This window comes from Chlamydotis macqueenii, chromosome 1 (genome assembly GCF_036417535.1).
Source record: "Chlamydotis macqueenii isolate bChlMac1 chromosome 1, bChlMac1.mat, whole genome shotgun sequence".
NCBI classification, from domain to species: domain Eukaryota; kingdom Metazoa; phylum Chordata; class Aves; order Otidiformes; family Otididae; genus Chlamydotis; species Chlamydotis macqueenii.
The window spans coordinates 73,618,974-73,631,507 of record NC_141556.1 but is presented as its reverse complement, the minus strand read 5'-3'; the positions used below and the strand labels follow the sequence as shown (position 1 = coordinate 73,631,507).

Below are 12,534 nucleotides of genomic sequence, written 5' to 3'. Positions count from 1 at the left end.
GACTTGGTCCTATGAGAAATAATAATTCCTAAGGCTTTTTACTTAGGGCTTGTTACATATGTGTAATGAGCTGTAAGGGCTTAAATACCACTATGGAGCTATTGCAGGCTTTTATGAGAACACACTATCACCTATTTTGCAATGCCTTTATAAAAGCCTTCAAATACGCAGGTCCATTCATTATCTTCACTTAAATTGAAATTGTCACTGGCCTTCTCAAAGTGAGGGACTAATAGAAAAGTTACAGTCCATGGCAAGAGCTGTGTAAGCATGTTCACAATAGAAAGCTTTGTCGAGGCGCCTAAGTCCCGGAGTTTCAACACCTTTCCCTGCACCTTTCGACTTTTATAAAAAGGTATCACAGTACTCTGCATGAAGGGTCCAAACACATCACACTATGATACTAGAGGGAACACCGTATTGCTTTATGTTCTTTTTGTTTGTCTGCTTTAGATAAAGCCAGTTCTGGACTTCCAGTGGACTGCTAAACATAATGAACTGCATTATTTGTAAAGTGCACAAAAAGGTGGGAATTCACAAGTGAAAAAGCAGTAGGCTGCTTTAATTCCATAAGCACAGCAAACTTTCTTGTAGGTATCTGTGGCATGTGAAATACACACCACATGTGAATTTTTAAAACCAGCAAAATCCAAAGTTGCTTTTTTTACCCTTTATACAGACTTTTGTGCCTTACTCTTGCATAAACTTGGCATTGGGGTGGTACTTCAGACACCATGCCAAACATGACTCTCACTTACAGTGTTCCAAAACCATTTACTGTTTGCGGAACACATACACTTCAAATTCACATCGCTGTAGCTAAAAAAATCTTAGCACCTTAAATGCCAGCAGGCAAAGGTGAGGAAAAGTGGAGTTCACGCTGCAAGTGATTTAGAATTCGTAGCGGAGGGTAAAGGCAGTCCAGCTAGGTCAAAGCTTTCACATTATTGTAGCATGTTCTGTACGTGTAACTGTGCATTGTATACTCCATAAAGTACAGATCTGGATGCCAAACTACTGTAGAGGCAGAATTCAAAGAATGGATGTAAGCACAATAGACCATTAGCAAACCTACCATTGTGTTGTGCTGAGAAGTGGGAGTCCTATGGCCACAGTTCTCTTGCGTCAGCAGAGAAACTGGCTGAAATTCCTCAGAGTGAGGCTTGTTGGGAAAACTCACATGCAAGGGAAGGTGAAAGGCTGGGAGCCCGTCACTCTCCTCTTCTCCCACTTTCTGTCTGCTTGTCACCATGGCTACCTCTCCATCTGCTTCCCCATACGGAGAGGCTGGTCGCTTGGAAGACATCCTGGAAGGAACAAAAGAGGAGAAAATAATGAAACCTCCGAATAAATCCTTAATGCCGTCATTGTGTGGTTAGGGGCCATTGTAACAGAAATGCCTTTTTTGTGCTGGCAGAGAGCAGGAAACCATCCAAATACCACTGCAAAGCATACACAATTGGGAACAATGGCCAAGCAGGTAGCAACAGAACAGTGACTTGTTTGTTGTGAGAATAATACACTAATATAGCACTCTCTTGTATTCTGGCTTCTTAAATGTGAAAATTCACCTAAGAAGACTGTATAATGAAATGCAATTCCTTTTAAAAAAATACCCATCTGGTTTTGCATTTGCAAGAGACTGTAAGAAGACAGACTGTCTCCCGATCCAAGCTATTGTCAACTTAGCTTTTAAGGGATAATCATCCGCATGTATTTAACTATAAATGATAAAAAAAAAAATAAACTTGCTAGCAAGTCAAAATGACTGTGTTTATAAAACTTCATTCATGTGAACAACAAAGTATTATAGCCATGTTGCAAGAATCTTTTCAGGTTCACAGATCTGGGATAGTTAAGCAATTAAACATTTAGACACTAATAATCTAAGTTTTTCGACAATAGAAATGTCAGGTTGTACTAAGTGAATGAAGATTTGCTATCAAGATATCCTATGCTTCCTACCTATAGCCAGATTAGGAAAAAATACATGTAAATATCATCTATATCAAAAAGGACACACAAGCAAGATATCTAGAGTACACATTGCAAAAATCACACACAAATCTTGACTTAAAATTAAGGTCCACATTCCAAAATTTTTTAGATTGTTTGATAACACTGTTCTGATGGCACGTGTATATCTTCCACTTTTAGAAAGACTGAAAGAATCCTTATGTCATTGGAAAATCCAGTTTTCATTCAAACCAGGCACTACTGAAAATCTTACAGGACAATCTGAGCTCAGAACACTTTTTCAGCTTGGTCTTCAAAGTAGAGGGGTGCAGTGAAGTATTAAAATGCAGACGACTTCTGGGATTAATTACAGCAACATTGTTCGTGAAAATCAGGGTATGTGCATGGATGGCATAATGGGCCACTGTGCTATGCAGGGGCATCTGTAATAAGGAGTGGAATGAGAAATAAAAAATCCTATAGGCATAGTCAAAAGAAGAAAAGAAAGGGAAAAAGAAAATTATTTCACAGAAAATAGGAAGTTATGAAGAAAACTGAAGACCATTGTACCTAAAGTTTGAGAAGACAGGCTGAAGTAATACTGCTCCTCCTCAAATATCTAGTATTTATGATTCTAATTACCCCATTTTGATTTTCCACTTCCCAGTTAAAGAACTGCATTTCAAAAGCCCAGCAGCCTCTTGAACCATGTGTGGGGCTGCTGTGAGGTGGAGCATGTCCATACGATTTGGCATATTGAGCACGAAATGGTTCTTAGCAGCAGTCAACTGGGTCTGAAAACAAACAGTGACTTTAAACAGCTCTTTGTTAGGACTTATTTTGTTTCTAATGATCTCATTTTGAGCTTTGCCTCCTGAGCCAAGTTAGATTATATTTAAAAAAAAAGAAAAAAAAAAAAAAAGAAAAGAAAGAAAAAACTCAACCTCAGACAAAAAAATCCCTACCAGAACCTATACTCAGCTGCACATCGCCTGTTCTGAACACCACCTATTGCCTGTACATAGAGAAGCAATCTGTATTTTCTATTAATGTTTGACTTAGTCCAACAGACTAACACTTCATACATCCTACCTGAATTCTGTCCTCTAGGCTTTCCCACCTACGTGTCTGCAGCAAAGCATATGTATAAAGACAAAGATCACCAGACAGACTCTTACCGGCAGCTTTCTACTAGCCCACTGAATTCAGCATTTTACAGCTCTGTTTGACATGACAGATCCCAAGCTTTTCTTCTGCAGAAGCCACGCAACTGCCTCCTGAAGTTAATGAGAATTATTCATATTCTGCATTGCACCACACCAAGATACACATTTGCTATTGATTTCAAGTGTAACATTTTGGTTCCTCATTTCAACATTGTCTTAACAGAAGTTTGGGTTTTTACAAAACCTCTCTTTCTGAAAACCAGCACTAAGCGGTTGTCTTAATTTTGGCAAACAAAAAATCATTAGTCAATTATTCCACAGTAATGTTCTACACTTTAGGATATTTATATTTAGTAAGATGACTGAAGATACTGTAAACCATTTACAAACCTCTCCACTACAATTCACTTTGACAATGCAATACAGAGACAGGACACTGTGCTTTATATTGATGATTTATATTATATACTACATACCCAAGTTGTGTTAAAAAACTCCAACTGCTGTTAACCCAGATTCTGTCACATTGCTTCACAAGGCGAGTTTGACTATCATGTTGAAGTAAAGCTCTTCTGCTAACTTTATCAGTGGATATACGGTTTCCTCCACTGTGTTCAGCTAGCGTGCTGTAGATCATCATCACCTTCTGCTTGTCTCTGCTCCCAACAGGGATGATGTAATTTTCTGCAGCGAACTTATAAATACAGGCAAGGAAGGCAATAGAGGTGACCACCTCCATGCACTAGCGATAACAGAGATTATTATTTTTTTGATCTAAAAGGAAAACCTATGGGTTAGAGTGCAGGCCAATCTACAGAGACACTACAGAGGGAAGAGGAAACTCTTCCCTTGCTCACACAGCTCTTCCAACATCCAGTTTAAATTACAAGCCATGTGCTCATCATAATGCTAGAAAGCTGAGAAACTGCTAAAATAGCTAAGGTGGTAAAGTTACAGATCTAAACTGCACTAGTCTTCCAAGTGACTAGGACACACAAAGAAACAGACGCAGAACCCCAGGCAAAGGCCACACAGCTCGGACGGCACCTGCCATTTGATTTCAGGTAGCCCTGTGCCCATAGCCAATATCAGTTAAAAATCGGGCCTTTCAGAAATCTCATCATCCCCTTTAACATCAAACACAAACATCATAGTTTCACACAAATTACTTACTCCTTATGAACATCTGGGAAATTTCCACAAGAAAATGGAAGATTTAAATAAATAATTAATTTCATATCTATTTCTGGAAACATCTTCCAAAAGTACAGTAACTAACAAAGTCTATACTAGCAAAGGATCAAATCACTTTTACGTTCACGAGCAGAAAACAACATGATGCAAGGTAAATTCATTCACAGATGGCCTTCCATTGTTTCTACAGCTTTACTGGCCTCTTTTCTAAATCTGTAATGCTCTCACACCCCGTATCCTTGAATTCTCTTTTTTTCACACATCTCCATTTTCCTACTGAGCTAATACTAGGTTTTAACAGATTCCATATCTGAGATGCAATTAGAGTTCCCATTATAAACAATACATAAAGGAAAACAGCTAAATTCTGAGTAACACCATTATCTGAAACTGAGCTCTTTTAAACAGATCTAGGTCTAATGAAGGACTGGAATTATCCCACCTCAACAAAGGATTGCAAACATCCCAGATGTACTCTCAATGATACCATGACCGTTTACAACTTACATGACTTGAAGATCTTTTCCTCAAACTAGCTTAAACCCAGAAGGGTTTTCAATTACACCCCTCTGAAAGAAGGTTTACAATGGGAGAGTACATATCAGTTTCCTCAAACACCAACTTAAGGATGGGATTTAAAAAAAAAAACAAAACAAAACAAAAAAAAACCAAAACAAAACAAAAAAAAACAACAAAAAAACCTCAAGATACAACTCTCTAGAAAAGCAGCAATACGGTAGACCAGAATCTGAATCTAAAAGGGTGTCCCTGCATATTAAATCTGTTGCGACTTAAGACCTGCAAGAAGAGTTGCATTTTGAACTGTCATTAATCATCTCTACCTACATCTGCAAAGTTCAGACGCAGTGGGGCACAGGCAGTACTCAGCCCACTGCAGACACGCATCGGAGTTACGAAACCTATCCCCATAGTTGATCTTTATCAGGGGTTAGGATAGAACAGAAGATATAGTTCTGGTGACGAATTCAAATACGATCCTACTTCTTGTAAAGAGTCTGTTTTTTCTGTTCTTGAAAAAGTTTCTTAAAATGCAGTAAAAACATGCCTTTTGTTAAATTTTCATTAAATAAATTATTTTCCTGGTAGCAAGAATGTTTTTTTTTTTTTCAGGGAAGTAAAATCTCACTCTTCTAACTCACTCTCATCCCACAAATATTTTATGTGATTCATCTTACAATAGCTTCTCCGTGTATTTTACTCCCCTTCAATTTACAACAGACTCTTTGTAGGCTTGAACTGATATCCTGTGTCTATTGATCTCAGTGGTTTTGGGTTGACTTCATCATGGCGGGATTTTCCCACTGGAGAGAGTAAGAGCTACACTGCGTCCACATGAATTGTTTCCTCATGCCATCTATAAGTATTGGTTCCACCCAAATAATTTCAGGCTACCAAGTAACATTATTTTGTTTGTTGGTTTTTTTTTTTCCCCCTTGAGTTCAGTGCTTCACAGAAGTGATATTTCCACAGCTCTATTTCTTCTTATTATTATTTTTAACAGAACCCCATTTAAGTGTCCCCACTACAATTCCACTTCTTCACTGGTTTCAGTTCATTTCATACACAATTGTATATGCTTAATAAATCTGAAATGATATCCAGTATTAAAGGAGATAGTGCCCTCTAGCACACAACCAGCATCCATCCCAATCTGATTGCTCATGCCATAAAATTTTATAAATTTTATGTCATAAAACTCTAATCTTGTTACATTAAGCAAAATACCTCAGAAACATTTCAGATACCCACAAAAGCTTTTGGAGAAATGGCTTATCCACGTCTTCAAAAGTGACAAACACAGATGTGGCAGGAGAAAGAGATATGAGGCCATAAATCTTAACTTGTTGGGAGTTAATTAAGGGATTCATCAATCATTACACAGCTCACTCCATATACATACAGGCAAAATCCCATCAGCTGCCACAACCTACAGCAATCTACAGGTTAAAAACTTCCAAAGTCCCTCTGTTCTGACTATTTATAAATGACTTTGTATAATCTAGCATTAAGACCTGTAATTATAAAACAGCATTAAAACAGGCCTGCATAGTTATGGATAATTATAGTTGGTACACTTTTTAAAGAAATAAAAAGCTTTTCCATTCAAACACATGCTTTGCCTTTTTGACAGCTCCAAGTCCACAGGATGTAGAGAGATGATTTAAATTGTATGTCAAAATTTTGACTGTGCAAGACTTTCTTTTTTTCCCTTATCAAGGGAGGCATTGTTGTTTTCTCACCAAAACTAGGCGTGACAGTGCCTGACTGGAGTCGCATAGCCAGTTCCTGAATTGGCATGAAAACGTTCACCTCTTGAGTTTCTCTGGCAACTATAAAATGTCTTTCTCATGGGTAGAGTTTAAATCACTCGGCCCCGTACACAGGAGACAGGCACAGAGCCGCATTCTGAAGAGATGCACAGGGACAAGACGAGCAGATCTGATCCTCCAGCAGCAGTACGGAGAGTCAGTCAAGCTACCAACAGCATCTGGAATTTACTCACTAACACAGCCCAATTCCAAACCAAATGCCATACGCTAAACTAGTCCCAGGAATGTCAATGGGATTCAATCTGACTCTCTTCCTGATTTTCAGGGATATTTCCTCCTAATTAAAGTACGTGTCGGAAATCTGCAGACTCTGCTTTTCCACGGAAAATACTTACGATTACAGACAGCAGCAGTATTACGTATACGTATATCTAACGTGTAAGCATACACAAACACACATACAGATGCACAAACACAAGCTTATCCAAAATGTCAGCAACACATCTGCCTCATCTTTGACCGCGTTTAGTACTAATAAAACAGTCCCTATTCCCAAGTTTATTAAAGCTGTGATTTCTCTCTACAGACAGTCCAAGCAAAATGTGCTAGTCAATACCAATGACTGTCTCCATTCCATTTTGGCCCCAAATTAATCCATTATTTATGTACACTGAATAACTAGTACCTTTAAAAAAACAACTATGTTCATTTTGACAGGATTCCTTGTGTAATAAGGTATTACTCAACATGAGTAAGGGTGGCAGACTCCCACACTCTGTCCCACTGGGAACTGCAAGCCCGACTTGTTTCTACACATACCACTAAAAACAGACTTCACTTGGCAATATCTTTGAGTCATTTACAGCCTGGTTTGGAATTCTTTACTGAAGTAATTTTACAATTTAAAAAAGCAAAACAGAAAAAAAAAAAAAAAAGGAAGCAAGCATCTTTAATCTGTTAATCAATAAAAACGTGCATGAAACGTGCTCTCACCTGTCACTCACACTGAGATGGAATAATCTCTTAATTATTACTTTCTAAGATCATATCAATCAGCCATCTTTTAAAATGCACATATGCTGCAAATAAGTTGTGTTATTCAAAAAGGGTTTTGGTGAACAACTCACCTTCATTAATACAAACGAAGATTGCTATGGTATACCCTGTGCAATACTTCTGTGCAGTTGTCTATTATTATAGCTGCTACAAGTAACCCTAATGGTTAAGGCCACCCAATAATTTACATTTCTCCCAACACACTTTCTCCTTTTTGCTTTCCAGACTTCCTCCCTGCTTCAGCATGAGAGCCTGTATCCTGTTTTCGTTTGGTACCTGTCAACTTCATCAGTTTTGTGTTTTTCACTAGTCTATATTTCAATTACAAGAATCAAAAATCTAATAGTATGTTTATAAAACCAGAAACTGCAGGATCAGATTTTACTTCTGCTGAAAAGTATGTTTCTGAAAGATCAAACTTCTAAACTTGGATTTTTTGAGAACCTCTCAAAACCAGAAGAGGCAAGCAGTGAAAATGTGGTTACGGTACAGGCAACACACAACCGTAAGGGTGCGGTGTCAAAGACGATGAGCATCTATCAGCACAAACTCTGAAACAGCAGGATGCAGTCATTGTTGATGTTTCAAGTAAACTGAGCCTGATCACTGGCTTCTTTCATGCAAAAGACTCTGCTTGGATGATTTTGAATTAAATCCACAAGCTCATTTATTTTCCAGTGCATCCTCAAATTAACTCTGGCTTCCTTCCTCCCCACCCCCAACCTTTAAGAAACATACCTTCCCCCACTCTTCAGCTTTTCATACATCTTCTTTTTTACTTTTTATTATTATTTCACATTTGTCCTCATGTCACAGTAGAAATAGCAGAGTTTTGGTTTTATTTTCATGCAAACTTTTAGGAACTGCTCACTGCTGGAAGTACTATCACAATCACTACGACATTAGGTTATCATCACTCTTTTGCCTGCTAAACTACAAAGAAGAATCTAGTCAAATAATTAGCAACTTTAGGTCTTGAAATTTCCCTGTACAAACTAATACTTGAAAATGACAAAACAAAATCAGTCAGTCTCCAGACGCTGAGTGGGAGAGCTGTGCTGCACGCTACAAGGAATCCATACATCACACACAGACGTGCATACCTAATTTCCATTGACACTGAGTGAAATGAAGGCAAGGAGTTGAAAAAGCTTTAAAATTATTACAATTATGAATGACTGACTTATTACAAAGAAATCTGAAGAAGCATGGGCTCATTCTGAAAAGTTAGCTAATATTAAAACTTTTGCAATTTAGGGAGCTTATTCTTGGTCATTCGTAGTCTTTGTCTAATCAAGTTGACATAAAATTTTCTTCAAGAATTATTAAACGGTGAATTACTTCCAGTAGAATCAACATCAATAATAAGAATTCTGTCCCAAAAGACGCATTTCAATAGGAGAAGCCATTCTTTTGATTGAGATCTCAGCAAAATATGACACAGCTTTTCCCACTCTTCCATCATGCCATTGCTTAGTAATGGAAGTGCCAAAGAAACAGCTATCCTCCTCCTTTCCCCCCTCTTTCCTTGCTTATATTTGAAACACAACAAATGGAATTTTAATTTTTTTTTTTAAACATCAACATTCCCTCACCAGAGTTTGCGTATAATCACAAACAAACAAGAAATAAGGGGGGAAAAAAAAAGTATTTTTTTTCCCACTTCACTCTGAATTTTCCCTACTGGTAAGTTCAGAATAAGTTTATATTGCATGTATGTTTGCTTCTAATAAAGGTACATATAATTGCACTTATGAAGTAATTTTCAATATACCTACTTATGTTTACGCATCTGAGCTTATAGTATCGTTCTACTGTTATTATAGAAACTCTTGCTCCAACCATCACTCACATACACATTTGCATCATATCTACCGCTTTACTAAAAAATGCAAATAAACAAGCGAACACACAAGCACATACATCCATGCATATACTATGTGTTTCCTGGTAAAACTGATCATGCTAATGAAGTATGTATGCATACCCATGCCTAGCTTGAACTTGCATCGCTGAAATATTAGGCCTCTCAACAACTTAAGTGGGAGCAGAATTGGGGCCTCCTCGTGTATACCTTTAAGAATTACAGGCAGAGTGAAATGGTTTTTGTGTCTCTGTGTGTGTGCCTGTATATATGAGAAAACGTATCTAGGCAGAGCAATGCCTCTAATGGATGCAAACATTTTCTTTCCAACAGGTTAATTCCAGCTGCCTAGAATTTTTTTTTTTTTTCATATGCACGTGTGTGCTCCCCCCTTTTTGAAGAGTTTATACATGACAGGTGCATTCTTGGCCCAGGAACAAATAATCCTGGAGAGCCCACGAAAGAAAAATCAAACTGAACTTGAAGATAAAATGACAGAGAATAAATACATTATTGCCTTTCTATTATGTCAAAAAAAAAAAACCCACAAAAATTTTGAACATCTATAATGTCTAAGCAATTTGAGGTAGAATTTTCAAAGCTGAAAAGAGATTGTTCCAAAGCCCAGATGTTGCCTTTCAGAAACTAGTGAAAATTGCTGCCTCTGAAAATTACTCTGAAATACAAATAGAGTAAAACAAAAATTGTTTAAATAAAAATAATTTTACTCAGACATTCTGATATTCCGAAAGAGAAGACGAACTTTTTTCAAGGGTTCAGGTGGTTTGCACTCCTATCTCCTACTTCAGCTTTTCCACACAGTCATGCCATCTCTGTTCCAACAGATGATCGCATGAGGGATAAAACAGAAAAAGCTTATCGTACGATGTGAGGGCTCCTGCTTCACTCACTGTGCGTACAGTACTGTGAAGTCTTCTTCAGTCATCTTGTGAAAGGTTGACAGTTGTTGTATTGTTTTCCCAGTTTTTACTCACAAAGCCGTAAGAATTCAAAATCTACATTAACAGGTGTGTGGTGTAATCACCCATCACGGCATATGTCCGTTCATTTGCAGTAGTATTGTTCAAGCCGCTTTCATTTCTGTAATGTTCTGATTTCTGAATGTCTATGTTCAGTTCAAAACGCTACCGAACACTTCTCAAAATTGCTGTTTGTACATACTAACATGCTTCCTTACCGCAGTAACAGCATACTTCAGTAAGTGGATTGACTTCAGCTCACCACTACCTACAAGCTGATTTTTGCTATATCTGATTTAAGAAATGTCTGTCAAGTTTCAAGAGAAAGAACAATTATAAACAGCTGATAACTAACCATCTTAACAAATGTTAACCCTAAATACTGCTGAAGCTATTAGCTATGAAAAATATAGCTATTAATCATATAAAACATGTATTCCCTTGCACAAACAAATACATATTGGTATGTGAAATAAAAACAAATCACAAACATGAAAATAAGAGACAATTCTAAACAGACAACATACCTTTAGGACCATAAGGAGACTCAAAGTTTACTTTAGAAAGACCGCAGTGGCAGGCACTGAAACACTGTCACAATAAGATGTCCACTTTAAAAATCTTTAGGAGTTGGGTTTGGGGGGGGGCGGGGGGGGCGGTGGATGTGTGGAAAGGAGGAGAAAAAACCCTGAAACCAGTATCTTTCCCTCCAGGGAATCCTGGAGGACGTCTACCATTCACCCTTCGGTAGGTACTTTCTCTACCTTCATGACTGTTGTTCAACAGTGATTCCCATCCAGCACCACAAAGGCCCAGCTGTATAAACCAATGCTCTCAAAGAACACAGTTAAGGGATGGATAAAACAGGGAGGGGTGTCTAACTGCTGACCACTGACTGAGCTTGGAAGGATAAAGAAGCCTTGATGGAGAGCAGTAATCATCCATTGCTGTTTGTTTATTTTACCTCCTCCACCACATACTGGAACCTTTTTTGTTTTTTCCATTACCAAAACCATCCCCCACTGAGAGGCCTTTGTGATCTAAAAGGGCCAGAGCCACTCTTTCTTAACACTGGCAAGTTTATGTAGGCAGATTCATTCAAACACATCTTAAAATAAACATTTGTCTCTTCCCCTACATCACACTGCCCACAAGCTGCCCTCAAACACACTTTAAAAAAATCACCACTAAAATGCACTTGCCTAGAACTGCTTTTACTGAGATGTATTAAAACAATTTAGTGGTCTAAGGCACATATTGCCATGAAGGTCCAACTTCAGATGAGAGTTATAGTCTTCTGAAAAAAATAAATATACTTTACAGTAAAGTAAACCTGGCTGCTATTGCCATAACAAGTGGTATAATAGCATTCTTAAAAACATGTCTTCCATCAAAAACCTTCTCCCCGCTGGGGATACACCTAATTATATTATAAGTTAATCTGAATCCAGATGTTCAGATCTAAAACGTATGTCACGAGTATTATGAGGAAAATGACCACTGCATGGAGAACAAGGCATTCAAAGGGTACCACTGGCTTGAACCCTGAAGGGAGTGAGGATTTTCAAATTCCTTCAGGCGTAAGAGGTGTAGGTAACGAACATCTCAGAATAATTAACGTTTCAAGCCCAGGTTGGACGGGGCTCTGAGCAACTCGATCTAGCTGAAGATGTCCCTGCTCCTTGCAGGGGTTGGACTAGATGACCTTTAAAGGTCCCTTCCAAACCAAACCATTCTATGATTCTAAGAAAGGTCCATTGATCCACTTTTAATTTCAAAAAGGTAATAAATAGTTTTTGATTTAGGTAAGCAGTCATCTGGCAAGCTCTATAGTTGTTTGAATGACATCTAGGATAGAGGACTGGTTGACTGAAATAAATCACAGAAATCTAATTCTGCAGTATGGCAACATCCTTTGGCATTGATCATTGCTGAAGAAGGACAAACTATGACCAGGTAGTTTACTGCTGAATACCCTTCTCCAGCTCAGTATGGGCTATGAAACCAGGACAAAACAGTAAGAATTC

The 12,534-nt window shown here is 38.0% G+C and overlaps 1 protein-coding gene across 11 annotated transcripts in view; it reads right to left on the bottom strand.

Moving 5' to 3' along the window:
* SOX5 (SRY-box transcription factor 5) overlaps window positions 1–12,534 on the bottom strand; it is a 649,375-nt gene that overhangs the window by 257,214 nt on the left and 379,627 nt on the right. For 8 of the 11 annotated variants that reach the window (XM_086756526.1, XM_086756522.1, XM_086756506.1 and 5 more), the window contains one exon: window positions 1,076–1,307. In XM_086756526.1, coding sequence (XP_086612652.1) covers window positions 1,076–1,306 — 231 coding nt within the window. In that variant the 5' untranslated portion in view covers window position 1,307. The remainder of the gene's footprint in view (window positions 1–1,075; window positions 1,308–12,534) is intronic. The other 3 variants (XM_086756534.1, XM_086756538.1, XM_086756547.1) reach the window with 1 other exon arrangement.